The sequence below is a fragment of the Danio rerio genome, chromosome 4 (genome assembly GCF_049306965.1).
Source record: "Danio rerio strain Tuebingen ecotype United States chromosome 4, GRCz12tu, whole genome shotgun sequence".
Taxonomy (NCBI): Eukaryota; Metazoa; Chordata; class Actinopteri; order Cypriniformes; family Danionidae; genus Danio; species Danio rerio.
In genome coordinates this window covers 51,325,838-51,346,606 of record NC_133179.1, presented here as the reverse complement: position 1 = coordinate 51,346,606, position 20,769 = coordinate 51,325,838, and the positions used below count along the sequence as shown (strand labels likewise).

Here is a 20,769-nt window from a genome sequence, read left to right as displayed (position 1 = left end):
GAACTCTTTCTTGTGCAATATGCTGTGGAGACGAGACGCAGCACTGTTCAGTACTTTTTCAGAAAATTGCATTTGTATTTTTATATATCTAAGCAATGTTCTTTAATAAAAAAAGGTTTGTTTAATTAATACAGATCTTACAACCATACCTAATCTGTATATATTTTATTTTTCTGTTAAAAAGACTCGAAAAGACTCGAAAATCAAACTGCAGGACTTTGGACTTGACTTGAGACTTGTTGCCTTTGACTCGGGACTTGACTCGGGACTTGCCTGTCTTGACTCGGGACTTGAGGGCAATGAATTGAGACTTACTTGTGACTTGCCAAACAATGACTTGGTCCCACCTCTGTGTCTCCCGCATGAGTAGTCACTGCCCTAGCAGCAGTGTAATAAGGTGTGCGTCTCCTGTAGGAGTGGTCATTGCGCTTGCAGTGGTGCATAATATTAATGTGTGCGTCCCCCGTAGGAGCGGTCACTGCGCTAGCAGTGGTGCATGATAATAAGGTGTGCATCGCCTGTAGGAGTAGTTACTACACTGGCAGTAGTATGTAATAAGGTGTGCATCTCCCGTAGAATCGGTCAGTGTGCTTGCAGTAGTGCATAATGATAAGGAGTGTGACTCCACTAGGAGCGGTAACTACGCTTGCAATAGTACAAAATGATAGGGTGTGTGACTCCTGTTGAAGCGGTAACTGCGCTTGCAGTGGTGCATGATAAATAAGGTGTGCATCTCCAGTGAGAGCGGTCACTGCGCTAGCAGTGGTGCATAATAATAAGGTGTACGTCTCCCGTAGGAGCAGTCACTGGGCTTGCAGTGGAGCGTAATAAGGCGTGTGTCTAGAGTGGGAGCAGCCACTCTTGTACGTAATAGGGTGTACGTCCCCAGTGAGAGCGGTCGCTGTGCAGAAGCAACCTTATAATAGAACTACTTGAATGGGTTAATGACCAGGACTAGGAAAGGTTTAGGGGTTGAAATAGTAAAAAGGGGGAAATGGTGCATTTCCACTGACTTTTCCATTTATTTCTATGGAAAACTTAATATAGGGGTTGTTCAAGAACTGATTTGATGATGGGAAAATTGTCAATGATGTATTCGATACTGAAACTTCTGCACATGCTCCTCGCAATATTTGTTTACAAAACATCACTAAATGAATTGATGGGAGTGTGCGCAGAGCTGTAGGTAAATTTAATGTAAATGCATTTAACCTGAATATTGACTTAAATGAAAAAACTTTCATTGCAGGAGACACATGAGTGAGAGTGGTGGGCAGGGATTCACATATTCAGAAGAGTATAATGAATAATTTGTGTCTTTAGTGTGAGATGAGGATCATATGTGACCAGCTCTGTGTCTCTGAAGAGTGACGGCTTTCTTGGATGTCCCCTTTTTACATCCTTTTTGAGCCATGAGTTATAACAATAGGGTCTACTTATTGATTCTTTTTGTTTTTGTTGTTCCAGCAGTGTGGATAGAGATGATCAGACTGGAGACCTGCAGCGGGATTCACTCCAACCAGAACATGATAAACTTCAGAGAGTCAAAGAGCAGCACAAAACCAGCATGAAGAACAAGTATGAGAGATTATTTGAGGGAATCAACCATCGAGAGACTCAAACCCTCCTGAACAGGATCTACACACAGCTCTACATCATAGAAGGAGAGAGTGAAGGAGTGAATGAAGAACATGAGGTTTTACAGATGGAGAAAAGAGCCAGAACAAAACCCTCACAACACACTCCAGTCTACTGCAATGACATCTTTAAAGCCTCAGCTGGAGCAGGACATGAGAAGAAGATCAAGAAGGAGAAAGCTCAGATCAAGACTGTTCTCACTAAAGGCATCGCTGGAATCGGAAAAACCGTCTCTGTGCAGAAGTTCATTCTGGACTGGGCCGAGGGAAAAGACCATCAGGATGTAGATTTCATGTTTGTGCTTCCATTTCGAGAGCTGAACTTGATCAGAGATCATCAGTACAGTCTTCACAGACTTCTGCTGGACTTTCATCCTGAACTTGAAGATCTGGAGCCCAAGATTTATGAGCAGTGTAGAGTTGTGTTCATCTTTGATGGTCTGGATGAAAGCAGAATCACACTCAACTTTTCAGATGAGGTGAAAGTTTGTGCTGTGACTGAATCTTCATCAGTGGCTGTGTTGATGTGGAGCCTCCTGAAAGGAGATCTGCTTCCCTCTGCTCTTATCTGGATCACCTCCAGACCAGCAGCAGCCCATCAGATCCCCTCCAGATACATCAAGCGTCTGACAGAAATTCAGGGATTTACTGAGCCTCAGAAGGAGGAATATTTCAGGAAGAGAATCAGCGATGAGCATCGAGCCAGCAGAATCATCTCCCACATCAGAAGAGCAAGAAGCCTCCAGATCATGTGCCACGTACCCGTCTTCTGCTGGATCTCCTCCACTGTGTTTCAGAAGCTCCTGGAAGAAGATGTGAGTGCAGAAATCCCTCAAACTCTAACTGAGATGTACATCCACTTCCTGCTGATTCAGATCAACACGAGGAAGCAGAAGTATGAAGAGAGAGATCCAGAGAAACTCCTGCAGTCCAACAGAGGAGTGATCCTCAAACTTGCTGAAGTGGCTTTCAGACAGCTGATGAAGGGCAATGTGATGTTCTATGAGGAGGACCTGATTGAGAGCGGCATAGACGTCACTGACGCCTCAGTGTATTCTGGGATCTGCACTGAGATCTTCAAGGAGGAATCTGTGATTCATCAGAGGAAAGTCTACAGCTTCATCCATCTCAGCTTTCAGGAGTTTCTGGCTGCTTTCTTTGTATTTTACTGCCAATTAACAGAGAAGAGAGAACCGCTGAGGGTGATTTATGAGAGAGAATATTTAGATGATGAAGATGTGTCAGATGGTACTGAATCTGAATATTCATATGATCAATATCTACAGTCCAGCTCTGAGAAGTCTCTGTATATTCTGCTCAGTTCAGCAGTATATAAAGCTGTCAGGATTAGTAATGGTCATCTGGATCTTTTCCTGCGGTTCCTGCTGGGCGTCTCACTGGAGTCCAATCAGAGACTCTTCCAGGATCTGCTGACGCACACAGAGGAGAGCTCAGAGAACATCAGGAGAATAACACAGCACATTAAAGACAAGATCAAGACAGATAAACGTCTCTCAGCTGAAAGATCCATCAATCTGTTCCTCTGTCTGCTGGAGGTGCAAGATCAGACTCTGGCCAGAGAGATTCAGGAGTTTGTGAAATCAAATAAAAAAAACCCAAAGGAGAAACTCTCTCCTGCTCACTGCTCAACAATCTCCTACATGATTGAGATGTCAGAGGAGCCGCTGGATGAGTTAGACTCTAATCAATTTAAAACATCAGCTGAGGGAAGATGGAGACTGATACCAGCTGTGAGAAACTGCAGAAGAGCTGTGTAAGTATTCATTGATTGATCACAGAAGACACACATCAGTCTGCACTGAAGATTCAGATCAGTTTAGTAAATCACTGCCCTGCTTTAACAGAAAATCTTTAGCTGGCCATATCGTCCCCCTGTGAGATCGCTGATTGCCGTCTTGCCGCAGACATGCCTCTAATATTACATTTACTGTGGGCCTAAACACGAAATTTTACTCTGAGCTCAGTAAAATGCTCTCTGATTAGTTATTAACAGTGTTGGGAGTAATGCGTTACAAAAGTAATGTATTACATTTTCCTGTAACGCAGTAGTGTAAGGCATTACTAATACATTTTCAGTAATATTTTACTCGGTACATGTTCAGTAACGCGTGCGTTACAACAAACTTTTCGCCCTCAAGACATTAACAAATTAAAAAACTGCAGTTTTATTTCCTGTTCGTGGCTAGAGAATATATGTGCGTGTTGTCATTAATCTCCCTCTGGCTATGGGACCTTTTTACTTAGAACGCGGAATGATTTTAGCTTCTGAGCTCAAGGTCCGGGGCTATTTGGCTCAGCCCGGTTCGCAGTACGCGCAGCGGAAAGCGGCAAATAGATGAAAATGGCATAAGACAGTGCATTCGCGAGATGGACGTAAGTGCATATGGCGTTACTTCACTTACAAATGTCGTAAGCTTATTCATGTAATACGAGCGAGTGAACGTGCCGGTTTCCTCTGTGGACAAAACTCCTCGAGTCACTCAAAACGTCTGGGCTGCTCACGTGCTAACGACCTGCTCTCACTCCATCAGATGATGCAGACTCACAATCTGCCTTGTGTTTCCTCTTCCTTTCGTGCTGTTGCTCTTCAGAGATCCTCCTATTTCATTGTTATCCCAATAATGTTTATATGGTTTATATATTGCTACACTATTTACCTACAGGTTAAGATAAATTCTATAATAAATACTAGTGTTTTTGAGAGTTAGGTATACTGCCTATGTTTTAGGCTAGTATTTACAATGAATGCTTAAGCATACTGTCATATTAAGAATAGTGAACTCAAAATGAAATATAAAGTGTAGTTTTACTACAGTAAAGTGTGGTGAATTGTAGTACAATGTACCCTATATTGTAAAAAAAACTACAGCACTGGATCAGTTGTTTATATTACACTTGCTGTGTTACTATAGCAACTATAGTATTACCACAACAGAGTAAATAAAGTACTTAATGACAATATGTGTGTTCAGGGGCCCTGTGGATCAGCTTCTTCTCAAAATAAAGATGATGACAGGGAAATGTCCTCCACAATCTCATCAACAATGTGGAAGACAACAGACACTAGTTCACTCTATTTTAGTTGCCATGATAAAATGTGATTGATAATGAGATTTATTTGAAGAGTGAATTGTATAATAGGCTATAATACCTTATCAAGTGTTTCTATTAGTTACATTTCTGCTTGCGTTAGTTTTTGCACCTTTTGTTTAATAAATGTTTTTCAAATAAAACATATTCTTTACATCCAACATCTATTCTCTGTATCTTTAGGTGTTTAAAACTGGAAATATCTCATCATATAACATACATCCAAAAATGTTATGGTTTATTAGATAAAAAATTATAAGTCTATTTTAGTATTTTGGTTATTGTTAATAAATAGTGTACTAATATAAATCATATCAAAAAGCTCGAAAGGAAGAGGGAACACAAGACACAAATTGTGAGTTTGCATATAATCTCACTGAGAGAGCAGTGTACTGAGAGCACGCAAAAAAAATTGTGCGTGAGCAGTGCATATTTGAGAGATTGTGAGAATTTGTGCGCGAGCAGCATATGTAAGAGCTTGCAAGCAGTTTTGTCCACAAACAGGAAATCGGTGCACAAACATTATACTGAGAAAGCTGTTCATCATGCTCACTTTGTGCAGGATGGTTTTGTGTTGTAAACCACTGAATGTTAAGTAAATACAATAATGGCAACAATAAGAAAAGAAACCAAATCAGCAGCTTGTCATGGTATTGGAGTTTACATATCGGCCTGTTGTGTCTAATATGAATATAGCCAAGCCATTCACAGATATTGCCAGATAATCACTTTACCTCTACCATACTTTCTAACAGATCATTTTTGATTCTGGCTGTCATCCTTTCTTGCATTGTCTTGAGCCATCACATTGCCAATTATATACTATATTGTTAGTAGCCTGGAGAGGTCACAGTCATTCTGCTACATCAAATCACTTTCTACTAGATGTAAAATGCTCATTATAGAACATTATAGAATTTCATAATGTTAATTTCTAATTCTGTAGTTATTTTGATGAAATTAACTAAAAAGTAATATAAGAGTAATGTAACATATTACAATTCTGAGACAGTAATATTGTAAGGTAAGGGATTACATTTAAATAACAGTATTAAGTAATCTGTAATGTATTACAGTTTGGAAGTAACTTGCACAACACTGGTTATTAATAATCTGTTCAATAATTCATTACAGTCATATGAATGGAGAAATACAGGTTTAGTTTAGTTTAATGTAGATTAAATAAATAAATTTATTATTACATAAATAAATAAATTGTATATTTTAAATGAAATAAATATTCTTGTTCTGAAAATGCTCATGTGTCTGGAGTGTGTCAGCAATTCATGCAATTCTGTACAGTTTTGAGTGTGACTCCTAATCCAGTCCTCCATGGGTTAATACATTTAATTTCCAGTGATCATGTCCGTGTAATTTTGTTGTCAGCACATTCAACTGTGTAAAGAACAAAGTATTTATTAAGAATCCTTCCCTTTATTGTTTGATCAGTATATATATATATATATATATATATATATATATATATATATATATATATATATATAGTTTATTTTCAGTGTTACGTTTATCACTGTAGAATGGACTCATGAACAGTCAACACTGCTCATTTCTTACTGCTGATTTTGTTGCTCTTTGTTTTTTTATTTTATTTTATATAATACGTTTTTTTTTTTGTTGCAAGTGTTACTCTTTTAAATAAATCTGCACATTTTTATTTATTTATTTATTATTTATTTTTTTTACAAAATTCTGCTCAGGAATAGCAAATAAATCTGTCTGGCCCTACTCATTTTGGTCCAGAGATCTCTTGAAAAAATTCCCTATGAGAAATCACTCCTCATGGGGACATCGATAATTACATGCACACTCACACATAATAAACCAATGTCTTTTACTGTCCTCTACACAGGCTACAGTTCTGTGATCTCACTGTTCAGTGCTGTGAGAGTTTGTCTTCAGCTCTACAATCCTCAAACTGTGTGCTGAGAGAGCTGGACCTGAGTAACAATGACCTGCAGGATTCAGGAGTGAAGAAGCTCTCTGATGGACTGAAGAGTCAACACTGTAAACTGGAGACACTGAGGTCTGAGTTTAAGCATCTGATTGATTGATGGATTGATTAAAATTATGTATTGCAGTAAACAACTTACTAAATGTTACACTGTAATTTTGATTATTATTATTATTATTTATTTTTCTTAGATTGGTCACGTGTAAACTCACGGTTCAGTGCTGTGAGAGTTTGTCTTTAGTTTTACAATCCTCAAACTGTGTGCTGAGAGAGCTGGACCTGAGTAACAATGACCTGCAGGATTCAGGAGTGAAGCTTCTCTCTGATGGACTGAAGAGTCCAAACTGTAAACTGGAGACACTGAGGTAAATGATTCTCCACTCAACAGATACAGTTATATTGGTATACCAAATGTGGATTGGCAAAAAAAGAAACAAAACATTTACAGGGTTGTGATTCCAATCGTAACTATACTAATGTATGTTTATCTATAAATATATTTAAAAGTATCACTTAGTATATTATGAAATGTTGCATTTTCAGAGCTTCTCTTTTTCTAACATACCCAAATATGGCTTAAAGTTAAAGAAATCAGTATATTTTAAAGATCATTTAATTTTTTTCCCTCTATATTATTTATTTATATTTTATTCTGCCCTGGCAATGTTGTTCTGAACCGAAGCTTTGACAGATAGTGAACAGAAATAAACCACCATTACACGTTCCTCTTGCACATGTGATGCGCTCTTTACTTGATTCACTTGTAAACCTAAAAGGAAAAAAATACAAAGTAGAAATTACAAAATGATTACAGAAATATCACAAATAATATAAACATTTACATTTGTAAACATCAGCTGACATATTCTAACCACTAAATAAACAATTAATTACCTGCACCTATATGAAAATGATTGCACAGCTCAATAGCAGATTACCACAGATTTCAGAACAGAACATCAAGCTTTAAACATGTCAGTACTGATTCTCTTTAATCAGTCTAACACAAAAGAAGTATTGCAGATATCATAAGAACTGAAAGCAAACAACAACGCATCACTGGATGCCGATCACAGTCTTTTCTATGACTATTAAATCCGGTTACTTTTTAAAGAAAATTGCAATAACATATTTTGCCACTAGATGCCACAACTAACCTATTTATTCAATCAAAGCACAGCTTACAAAAAATCTAAGATGATTTGGCAGATCCTGGATCTTTTCATCTCGATAACTGATCTCTAGCTAATTTGGTTCTTCAAACAAGTTCGTGAATCAGATTAGAATGTCTGGATAACTGATCTGAGATCGCTGCGTGTGTTGTGAAGGACAGATCTATCGATCCTCGAAATCATGATCAGCAATGCAACGATTGGCTGACGGCACAGCTGCGTAATGACATCATCTGATTAATTTTCGATTATCCATGTGAGCAAAATTACATCAAATACATCAAATATTGTTAAATATGAAACGCAATAACCTTCAACATTTTTTGTGAGCTGCAGGCTTTACACTTTCATGTGTCAAGAGTATTCATCATGTTTTTTCAATGCAAATCAATGTATTTAGTTCTACATTTAGAAAAGATTTTCTTTATTATAGTAGCTGTTTTTTAATCGTTGTAAAGAATAACTGGTTGTTTACAAAAGCATTTTCATATTGGTAAAGGCATCTGCAACTTTTGTGAAGCATCAAATCACTGGCATATTAACTATCAAAACATGTTCAAAAACATGTTCATGACTGCATAAATGTATTATTGCTTTAAAAAAAGTCACATATTGTGCATTTCTATTATACACTATTTGTTCTAAGCGATCTAAAAAGTTCATATCAATAAGTTTTCTCTGTGCACCACCAGGTGGCAGTCTTTGTACTTTCATTTTGAGAGTGCAGATTGCATAAGTTTTATTAATATATATAACTTTATTTATTTTATTAATAACTATAAATTCATATATATAGTTTAAAAAATATTTACTCTTATCCCAAATGTATATAACTACTAATGTAAGAAAATATTAGAATTCGGTACATACTTTCTGTATTATATTTGCTTGAACTGAGCCGATCTAATCCTGTTTATATAAATTGAACCTGCTCCCGATCAGGTTTAAGCTAGCAGAACTGTTGCTATGACAACAACTCTCGCATCAGCTTTGAAAAACTAAACGATCCTGGATCGTGTCAAATCATCAATATCCAAATCCAGCTAACTGAGTAATCCACGTACGAAGAACAGACCCTAGGACTTGCTAATATTCAGACATGAACTTGGTCCATCAATAGCCATTGGTTGAGTATGTTTGTCTGGAAAACAGGGAACATCACTTTCAAATCCACTCTGAGTCTAGAATGGGCATTGACACTCTCGTGTGATACGCTTGTCTGCGGCTGTGTCTTATTGCTCCTCCTCCATATGAGTGCCCTGTTCAAGTGCACATCAGTCACTGTCACTGAGACACATGTGGGACACTGCTCTATTTCTTAAGACTCCTGGCTGCTAAAGCTAAACTAATAGAGCTGATGTTTAGCTGAGAGCTAGCTAACGTTAACTGCTAGCATGTTCCATCCTAAACATAAGAGTTAGCATTCACACTGGTTAGAAAGCAGTGAAAGTAATATAATATAATGTATGTCTGATATCTGCACATTTAGGGAGCATCTTTAAAGTCTGGACACCTGATTAGGGCTGGGCGATGTGGATTTGATTAGATCAGGTTAGATTAGATTAGATAATCCACATTATTGGGGAAAGATAATCTACCCTGCTGAAAAATCCATCTTAAACCATCTAATAAATCCAGCTTTTAGCTGGTTGACCAGCCTGGTTTTAGAGGGGTTTTGGCCACTTCCAGGCTGGTTTCCAGGCATTTCCAGCCTAGCCAAGCTGGGAGTCCAGCCAAAACCAGCTATATCCAGCTTAAACCAGCTGGTTTTAGCTGGATTTGGCTGGTCATTTTCCAGCCTGACCAGCTAAGACCAGGCTGGAAGTGGCTGGAAACCAGCATGGAAATGGCCAAAACCCCTCTAAAACCAGGCTAGTCAACCAGCTTAAAGCTGGATTTTTCAGCAGGATAGTGAAGTGATCAAGTAAATGTCGGCCCAGTCTGTAAGTGTAAATGGTCTAGTAATAACACGAAACTTCCCTTTAGATTGTAGATAAATGCATATGCTAAAGCTTTATTTAATGTGTCAGTCGCTCCATCTCACCCACAGGAACAGTCTGACAGACATCTAGAATGACTTTAACACACAAATAAAGCAAACAAACCTCCAGACATGTGAAGGAGAGATCGGGCCTTTTGCTCATGAGTATAATCTAAGGTTTAGACACCCTCAAACGCTTTGGAGAGGAATGTGTGAATGAAAGAGAAAGCGGATGGCCAATCATGAGCTGCGGCCTCAACACATTACACACATATTAGTCTGAGCACCGGCTAGACAGTATCTATGGGTTGTATCATATTTGCTTGTCCACAGTTTTAGTAGTTTATAAATGCGTCTTAACGATGCTCTGATGTAGGGCTGGACGAGAGTGTGAAGCTGCACTGAGTTTGTGCTGGGGCATCCTTCATGATAAGCAGCTCAGCATATGTCTGGTCCCCCCCACACCCCACCAACCCCCCCGCTCTTCACAAAATTTATCCTGCACATGCCCTTTGGACGGTCTCTGCGTGTGGGCATGTCCCATGACAGATGTGAGAGGAGAGACAAGATTATCAGACATCAGGATATCTTTAAAGGCGATTATTAATAAATATTGTCTGACATCATCATGCCCTACACCTGATTACACATTTCAGACCTCTGCAACATTTGAGCAAATGTCTTACAGTGATACAAGCAGCTGTAATCCTGCATCTAGGTGTCGATCATCTACAAATCACACTTATAGTGTTTAAAAATCAACTATAAAACCACATTAAGACGATCCATTATTTGTGTGAGTGTGTTCCATGTTATTTGTGTGAGGGCTCGATCAATAAGGAGAGATAATCAGGATGTGTGTGTTCATCCCTGCTGTTGACATGAGCAGAAACAGCAGTCAGCATCTTCACAACACAAAGAAATGTGTGATTGTCCAACTGTGTGATGTGGACTATTGCTGTGTTTGTAGATTGTCTGGCTGTACGGTGACAGAGGAAGGCTGTGGTTTTCTGTCTTCAGCTCTGACTTCAAACCCCTCACACCTGAGAGAGCTGGATCTGAGCTACAATCATCCAGGAGATTCAGGAGTCAAGCTGCTCTCTGAACAACTGGAGGATCCAAACTACACACTGGACAAACTCAAGTATGTGGAGCAGCACTGGCCTTGTGCTTTTACACTGAATGGCTTTAAAAAGACACTAGAAAGCTCTTTTGTGATCAGCTTCAGTTTTCTGTGAGGGTTATGGGGTGAGGACAGACAGAAGATACAGCTTGTAGAGTATTCCAGTCATGTCTATGAAGAGCAAATCATTGAGTGTGAAATGAATCTCCTCTGTAAATGTTGGAGTGTATTGGCTCAGTTACAGTGACATTAAGCGGGACACACTGTACAGTTTCAGCATTTGAGCTGAGCAGAGAAACTTCTTCCTACATTTCTGCTGAAGAATCCTCCAATATCAGGTCAGGAATAGGGTTGGGGATTGAAGATGAATTCAGATTCTAGAATCATACACTTGGATTAATGTTCAGATTAATGTTCATAGAGCTGGGAGTTGGCAGCACTATATATAAATGTGTGTGTGTGTGTGTGTATATATGTTAGGGATGTGCGGAGCAGCCGGTATTTGTATTTGCATTTGTTGAGGGGGGAAAAGTATTTGTATTTGTATTCGAGTAAAATTCAAAATGGCGCAAATTTTTTTTTTTTTTCTATTACACTTCTAATTTACGTTATAGTGAAAGTATTGTTTAATTATACCCATTATATAAATTATAGACATGCAATATTGGCTGTTGTTTTTGAACATGTGACAAGAAATGTCATTGAAAAGAAAATAACATAGAAGCCATTATCTCATCCATAGATAAACCAACAACTAATAAAATACCATTGTGAATATTATGAACCCCACCACCACCGTTCTTGTTGAAGGACACTGAATAGACAGAATAAAAACAAGTAATACTTCAAAAAACTGTTCTTCTTCTGAAAGAACTTTTTTCCAATGGACAGAATTCCAAAAACTAAAATTAACTAAATAAATCTAAATAAAACCCTGCCTGGGAGATCTGGCAGAACAAAAGTATTCTATATAATATTAAAAGATACAGCCCTGCTATTGTCATCTGCCTGCCACAAAACAGACACAAAGTGTGTTTGTTTTTTTTTATTTTTATGTTTGAAACTGACTTGCTGGGGCAGAATGTGGCTGTGTTGATGGTTTGGTGCTTGTGGAGGATTTAGCAGAACATAGCTGTGCTGATTGAGGGGTTCTCCCCATGTTGGTGTGGGTTTCCTCCGGGTGCTCCCGTTTCCCCCACAGTCCAAACACATGCAATACAGGTGAATTGGGTAAGCTAAATTGTCCCTATTGTATGTGTGTGAAAGAGAGTGTATGGATGTTTCCCAGTGCTGGGTAGCAGCTGGAAGGGCATCCACTGCGTAAAACATATGCTGGATAAATTGGTAGTTCATTCCACTGTGGCAACCCCAGATTGATAAAGGGACTAAGCCGAAAAGAAATGAAATATCTGCCTCTGCTGATTTCACTTTTGCACACATTATACAGTATCACTTTGTTTTATCTGCAGCTCCACTGACTGTAAAATGCTTCCACACAGAACCTGAAGTTTTTTTGTTTTTTTTTTAACTAGTGGAGGACCAAGAAACCTAGGACCAAGAAATGGCTCAGAAGCAGTCTCACTCTTTTTCTATTCGGGTGCCCAAATGTATTTGAGACGTTTCAAGTTAATAAAAAGTGACAGGAAGCTATGCTAAGGTTAAGTATGCAGTGCTATGCAGTGAAGTATTTTTTTCGCTCAGCCGAGCCTTCTCTGTCTGTATCTGTGGAGAAGCTTGTGCCAGACACCTTTTACCTCCGCCCCGCCCTCCGACTGAGCGTCTCTCTCTCTCTCTCTCACTCTCTCTCACTCTCACTCACTCACTTACTCACTCACGCGGGCATGCACTGTGGTCTCATGAGGAAACGCTGCTTTTTGATATAGTGTTTTTCTTGCTCTCAAATACAAATAATTTTTCAAGTATTTGTTCGAAATAAGTATTCGTAAAAACACGCTATTCATGCCTTTCCGAATACCGTATTCGGGTTCGGCTCCACCCTTAATATATATATTACCTGACTGACTCCTGCGGGAGACGAAGCTCTTGGGCACTCCTGCGTAAGATAGAGCTGTAAGTGCCATCTCCAGCTGGGGTCGGGAAATATGGAGGGCAGGTGAAGGCCCCAGCTGAAGGGTGAGTGGCAGTTGGGCGATGAGGGGTCGTGTGCTCGGGACCAACTCTTACGAGAGTTAGAGCTTGAGGGTGATGGCACTATATATAAATATGTATTTATATATATATAAATATGTATTTATATATATATATATATATATATATATATATATATATATATATATATATAAATTAAGATAAATAAAAGATAAATGTGAAAAATAATGAAAAGAAAATATTTTAAGCTAGGGCTGGGGAGGGTCGGTGACGTGACTCGTGCTCGTGTCAAAGCTCAGGGTAGTTGAGTAATTTGGCCAGCTCCAGTAGGAGTCGGGAGAGATGAGGGGGAGGTGAAGACTCCTACTGAAGGGTGACGGGCAGAATTGGTGCTCTGGGGGTTTTCCTGCGGGAACAGAGCGTTAGGGTGGTAGCACTATATATAAATTAATATTTATATGCGTGCATGCATTTAGATATGAATTTATATAAATAAAATCAAACTGAGAAAATAAATAAGGCTATATTATATATCATTATTAGAAATGATATATAGTATATATAAAGCTAGGGCTGGGGGAGGAGCTGAGATGATTCCTGCGGGAATCGAAGCTCTGGGAAACATTCATGGGGGTTTATGCTGGTATAGCTGGGTCTTGTCTTATCCCTGGATTATGCCTGTGCCCTGTGCCCTTGGCTGGGATTAGCGTGTCTGCTGGTGAGGGTCCTCTGAGCTTCCTTGAGATGGCTGTGGCTCAGCCTAATGTAAGAATAAAAAGCGTCGGAAGACCACCTTCCAAGTGTTTGTATATGTTAAGATAGTCCTTGTGTGAATTAGCAATAGAATCTGAAAAGAAGCCGTACATGAGTTTGTGAAATTTAATTCCACTTAATAACTCTTGATGGAGTTGTCTTAAATGTGTTTGTGTGAATGTAGGTATGTGATGTATAGTCTGATTGTAAGCGGGGAAATCAGGAATTGAAGTGTTGTGTGGGGAATGGAATGGATGTGTTGAGCCGTGAGGAACAATTGAAATGTTCTGGGGTTACTTAGAATATATTTATGGATGTTGATGCAAATTGTATGCAGTGTTTATGGGATATCATCTCAAAAGGATGGATGGCTCTGCTTCAAAGGCAAGGCAAGGCAAGTTTATTTTTATAGCACATTTCATACACAATGGCAATTCAAATTGCTTTACATAAACAAGAATATAAGAAAAAAGTAAAATAAAAATAAAAACAAATAATAAAAATGCGTAAAAACAAAACAAAAAAACAGGTAAAATGTGATATAAAAGAATGAAGAAGAAGAGAAAAACATGATAGTGCAATCTGTCGGACGCAGCACAGTGCTCATTCAGTAAAGGCACAGCTAAACAGATGTGTTTTCAGTCTGGATTTGAATGTGCCTAATGTTGGAGCACATCTGATCATTTCTGGAAGCTGATTCCAGCAGCGAGGGGCATAGTGGCTAAAAGCCGATTCACCCTGCTTTGACTGAACTCTTGGAACTTCTAGTTTATATGATCCTAAAGATCTGAGTGATCTGTTAGGTTTGTATTCAGTGAGCATATCTGTGATGTATTTAGGTCCTAGGCCATTTAGTGATTTATAGACCAGTAATAATACTTTAAAATCTATTCTGAATGTAACTGGCAGCCAGTGTAAAGACCTGAGGACAGGTGTGATGTGCTCTGATTTTCTGGTTCTGGTTAGAATTCTGGCTGCAGCGTTCTGGATGAGCTGCAACTGTCTGACTGTCTTTTTAGGAAGACCAGTGAGGAGTCCATTACAGTAATCCACCCTGCTGCTGATAAAAGCATGAACAAGTTTCTCTAAATCTTCACTAGAAACAATGCATCTGATTCTTGCTGTTTTTGAGATGATAGTATGCTGATTTACTGACTGCTTTGACATGACTGTTGAAACTCAGATCTGACTCAAGAGTCACACCAAGATTCTTGACCTTATTTTTTGTCGTTTGACCTTTAGTGCCAAGGTACGCATTTACCTTGAGAACCTCATCTTTGTTTCCAAACACAATCATTTCAGTTTTCTCTTTGTTTAACTGAAGAAAGTTTTGGCACATCCAATTACTAATTTCATCAATGCATTGGCAGAGGGTGTCAATGGGGCTGTAGTCATTAGGCAGTAAGGCTAGGTATATCTGAGTGTCATCAGCATAGCTGTGGTAGGAGATTTGGTTCTTTCTCATTATTTGGCTCAGAGGGAGCATGTAAAGGTTGAACAGGAGAGGTGCCAGAGTCGAGCCTTGTGGGACTCCACACGTCATGGGTGTCCACCTCGACCTATGGTCACCTATACTGACATGGTAACCTCTACCTTCAAGGTAAGATCTAAACCATTTGAGGACCGTGCCAGATAGCCCAACCCAGTTTTCAAGCCTATCCAGAAGTATGCTGTGATCGACAGTGTCAAATGCAGCACTGAGATCCAACAATACCAGCACTGTTATTTTACCTGAATCTGTATTTAGGCGTATATCATTGATTATCTTTATAAGAGCGCTCTCTGTACTGTGATGTGCTCTGAAACCAGATTGAAAATTGTCTAAACACCCCCTGAAGTTTAAGAACTTAACTTAACCTGGTTAAAAACAAATTTTTCAATGATTTTGCCAAAGAAAGGGAGATTTGAGATAGGTCTGTAATTGCTCAATAGGGTGTTATCCAGGTTGTTCTTCTTCAAGAGGGGTTTAACAACTGCAGTTTTAAGTGAGGTTGGAAAAATCCCTGAGAGAAGTGAAGCATTTACCACTTTTAGAAGATCCATTTCTAAACAGGTAAACACCGTTTTGAAGAATGATGTGGGGAGCGTGTCAAGACTGCAGGTTGATGTTTTCATAACTTGCACAATTTCTTCTAATATTTTGCCGTTAATTGCCATGAAATCAGACATAATGTCTGATTTCTTAAGTTGTGGTTGACCTTGTTTGATATCGACACAACTTGACTGATTGGATGAGCTAATTGCCTTTCTGATATTATTGATCTTATTAGTGAAGAAATTAGCAAACTCATTACATTTGCTTTCGGAGAGGAGCTCACTTGGAATCCGACTGGGGGGGGTTTGTGAGTCTCTCTATCATTGCAAAGAGTGTGCAAGCATTATTTAAGTTGCTGTTTATAAGGCTTGAAAAGAAAGTCTGTCTAGCAGTGTTTAGTTCCATATTAAAGGCATGAAGACTGTCTTTATAGGTATTATAATGGACTACTAGTTTCGTCTTTCTCCACATACGCTCAGCTTTTCTGCACTGTCTTTTAATCATTTGTACTCTAGGTGACCTTGTCCAAGATCCCTTTTGCCTGCCAGTCATCTTCTTGACTTTAACAGGAGCGATGTCATTTATGACATTCTCAATTTTAGAATTGAACAAATCAAGGAGAGAATCAACAGAATCTGCAGATATGCTTGGTGCTAGCGATATGGCCTTCACAAACTGCTCACTAGTATTCTCATTTATGCATCTCTTTCTGACAGAGACAGATCAAGAATTCCTGTACCAGTTTCTGGAAAGCAAGAAAGAGAGTCAGCAATTTCCTTATGTAACTAGGAACATGTACAGCCGTTATAATGAATTGAAAGTGACTGAGAAGCCGCCTTAAAGCAGGATAATGATAATGCACTTTATTAGCGCAGTGAACAGCGGCTTCGTTGTAACGGTGCTGTGTAAAAATTGGATATACTGGGGATGAATTGGATCACTTATAAATGAATGGGCAGCTATTCCAGCGCTAAGAAACTAAAGCATAAAGCAGATCGCATGCTTTTAGCGCCGCTCTGTGACGCGTTGCGTGGCACCGTGCGTTTAGAATTCTAAACATGTTCTATTGGGATACGCGCTCCGGCGGCCATCAGCGGCTGTCCGCAGTGCCCAGCCTCACTTCAGACTGGTTTGTATTGGCCTACTATCCCTTGTCATGTGCGTGCCGCGTCACAGTGCTAAGCAGCGCCTCCGGTGCGCGACTTCCTTTAGGCCGGGATTGTTAAGGCGGAGATCGGATAGAAATACTTTATCATCTACTCCGGGGACTGATGCCGCGAGTTGAAGGAGGCGAGTGACGAAAAGGCATCCCTGCGGGATACTGCGCATGTGAGTTTTGGTTGATTTTGGCAGCATTTGTGCTTATCTTGATCTTGTTCTTCAAGAATAAAGAAGGGTGCTAATTTTAGTCGATTTATTTAGGTATGGAAGCTTGTAATTTTTTCACTCCAAATTAATGCTTAAGAATTTTATAGAAGGGCTTAAGCTGGAGGTTTGTCCGCGATGGGAATGCCAATATTAGAAAACCGGTCACTAGGTTTTGGCTGGATGATATTATGGGGGAGAGATTATAAGGAAATCGTCTAGTAGATGAACTACGTGCAAACGCCGTGGTTATTGGCGAGCATCCGCGTGTTAAACGGACTGCTTAATAGAATTGTGATTTCCTATTAATGCTGGAAATCGGAGATGCCCGAAATCGGGTTTAATGGAAGGCGAGGGAAATGTTGACTTGCTTGCCAATTTGCAGCCTTCTAGATTAATTAGAGAGATTGCTTGTTTTATGGTGTGGTAATTTAAAGCATCTTCATTATGCGGAATGGTGCTGTTAATGCTGAAAAAGGCAGAATTATGAGGAGATGAAAAAGCTGTTATTAGACGTTTTTAGAAACGTTCTAATGCCCTTTCCAGTAGGGCTGATGTGAATGTGCTAAACGGGGATCGAGAAAAGGGAACGATCGTGAATTGTTGATCTCTTTCTCGAATAATTCCTTTTTGATTTCTGGTTCAGTGTTCGTGGAGGGCTGGTGAGTTATGGGAATGGAGCGCCGAGATACCGGGCTGGGATCCGTTAGACAAACCTGAAATGAGAAATTCAGAAAAATTAGATCAGGGTGCAAACGTAAATCAACAAAAGATAAAACATATTGGCAGAAGTCTACAAGTAATTTCAGTTTTCACTAGACTTTCGCCGCCTTAGTTGCAAGTGTGTAGAAGTGAGAGCAGGGAAAGCGGGGATAGCAAGGTAGGATGAATAATTCTTATGGGCTGGGTTAATGTAGGAGGTTTGGAAGAATAGATACTAAAGAGGGTTGAAAGTGGTAAGGATAGCTGGAAGAGGCGGGCTGGAGTTTGCACTGATTGGGGAGCTGCAGGCTGGAAGAGGTAGGTGGAAATCCAAGAGTTGGAATATTGTCCGGATATTAGTCTTATTCATGTTTAATTAATTAATTAATGAAGGCTGCAGTATGTCCGATTCCGAGACTACTTTAATGCTTTCCTTGATGCCCCGGGGTGGCAGAGTGTTTGTAGGGCTATTGTCTGTTTGGGATAGGGAGTTTGGCAGGAGCGTGTGGTTGTTATGTCCTGGGGGGGGGGTTGGGTTAGTGGAGTCGGTGAAGACATGGATTCGTAAAGTCTTTCCGGGTTTAATGCAGCGGCTTGGAATTATGGTCGCGGCGTCTAGGAGTTTGGAGGACTATGATGACCGTCATTTGTTGGATATGAGAGATGCATGATGATGCTGGAGAAGGTACCTGACGGAGATGGGAATTGCGTTGTATTCTGGCTGGAGTGGATAGGCCTTCGGCCTCTTGCTGGAGCCTCGGTTTCGAACCGACTTCCAGGCTGAGCTGGGTGTGGAGACGCGGATGGTGTTTCGGGGAGTGAGGAGCTTTCCTTCTTGTCTGTAGTTGCGCTGTTGCTGTTGAGATTTCTGATGCCGTCACTGTTGTTGTTTTCGTAAATGCTGACGATGATGGTAATTTTGGTGTGGTATTGTAGTTGAAAAAATAGTACAAGGTCGATTTGTCCGTGAGTAGCGTTCGGAGGAGCTGGAGTGGACCTGTCGTCAGCATCTTTAGAAAAACAAAGATAAGGGAGTAGTTCTAACTAGGCTACTTATAGTGAGTTTGGATCAATCTGATTGGCTAGCTAATGAGTGTAGATGAGTGGCCAGCTGCAGTCAATCATATCATGGGTTCCTCTCGAAATTAGTTTGTGAAACTTTATTTAGAGATGGACTAAAACATGTGCTTAAAGGCTGCATGTGCTGAAGAACGATGGCAAAGCTAAGTGTGATCACTGTAATAAATGAATGTTGCAGCAGGGTGTCTCCATCAACATGAGCAGTATCTGCGCTCGCTTCACCAACAGCAGAGGAAAAGAACGCACTGTGTTACATTCATTGTTCATCCTGGCTTAACCAACAAGTGTTGTGTGTTTTAGCTCAAGAATTTGGAGTGTGTAGCTGAGCAGTTTAGTGCTAGCTTTAGCTTATTTGCTGAGGGGGAAACTAAACAGCTCATTCTCTCCATCTTTGTCTGTTTACAGTCTGGATCATGGAGGACACACGAGGATTACAGCAGGACTGCACAAATGTAGGACTACACACACACACATATACATACATACACATACTCACACATACACACTGTTACAGTCATATGTATATGCCTGTTTGTTTTGCTTGTGTGTGTGCGCTCTTTTTCTCTCCCTCTCTTGCTCGCTCGCTTGCTCCCTCCTCCTCTCTCTGTCAGTTCTCAGGTTCGCCCATTCCAGTATCCCATTCGTCTGTGAAGACGTCAATCTCAATTACACCTTGTGACGTCATCACCTTCACAACCAATCAGCACAGGAGCTCAAAGTTTAAAAGGGATGCGAGCGGGGAAGCTCGTTCTGCTTTTGCTCTGCCTTGCTTGCGGTCTTTGCTTGCCTTTGTGTGTGTTTTTTGGCTTGTTGTTATGTGCTGTGATGTTGACGTGAACTTAGTTTTGATTTTGGTCTTGTTCTTGTGTTGATCGCTGTTACCGTCTTGGATGTGTATATGTGACAATCCCCTGACGTCTGTCTTCAGCCTTTCCCTTGGATTCGAGGAGTTTAGATGTCACGTGACATACATATTGCATCACGCAGATAACTCCACTGTCTAAACACACTAGTTTAGAAGTGAGCGCCACCCGCTGTAAGTTTTCTCCGTATATTTGGTTAGAAGAGTAGATTAGTTATAGCGTGAATACGCTGAAGATGTTTTGTTTGTTTATTTTGTATTAGACAGTTTAGAGGGTAATTATTAGTTAGAATTGGGGTTTTTGTTATATTTCTTTCATTTGTTTGGCGCCACTTAACTCTCGTTTCCCCCACCATCTTTAATCTATATTGATTGATTTATTGTATGTTGTGAGATCTTGTAAATAATACTTTATTGCTTTTTGACTTCCTTTCACTATTGTAAATAAATTCACTTATTTTTGCAGTATTTGGGTTGTCGTGTTGATATTTTGCCACCAACTGACCACAAAATATTATCACCTTAAATGTTACCTTTTAAACCCTAGATACCAAAACTTAAAAGTCGTAACATTTAAATGGGGGCTCGTCCGGGATCTCTTTTTAATAAAAGAAACCTGAAATTGTGATAAGTTTTGTGTTTGTTAGTGGCAATTGGTGTTAGTTTGTGTATTGTACATAATAGATGTTTGCGGAAGGATATCTTGCTGTTTGTTTCGTGTAGTCTGTATCATGGAGGTTTTTAGTTTGGAGGAATTTGTTACAAAACCAACCATAGAGCAGATTAATGTTTGTAGGAAGCAGGATTTATTACTGATTGCTGATCATTATCAGATTGTTGTTAACAAGCAGAGTCGTAAGGCAGAAA

General features: G+C 39.7%; 2 protein-coding genes across 2 annotated transcripts in view; one reads left to right on the top strand and one right to left on the bottom strand.

Moving 5' to 3' along the window:
• LOC137490826 (tripartite motif-containing protein 14-like) overlaps nt 1-20,769 on the bottom strand; it is a 262,825-nt gene that overhangs the window by 78,573 nt on the left and 163,483 nt on the right. The window lies entirely within an intron of this gene.
• LOC137490828 (protein NLRC3-like) lies at nt 1,444-20,370 on the top strand. Its single transcript, XM_068219760.2, has 5 exons — nt 1,444-3,411; nt 6,619-6,792; nt 6,912-7,085; nt 10,844-11,017; nt 19,446-20,370. Exons 1-5 carry the CDS (start codon nt 1,568-1,570, stop codon nt 19,717-19,719), a joined length of 2,640 nt encoding a protein of 879 aa, XP_068075861.2. The 5' UTR covers nt 1,444-1,567; the 3' UTR covers nt 19,720-20,370.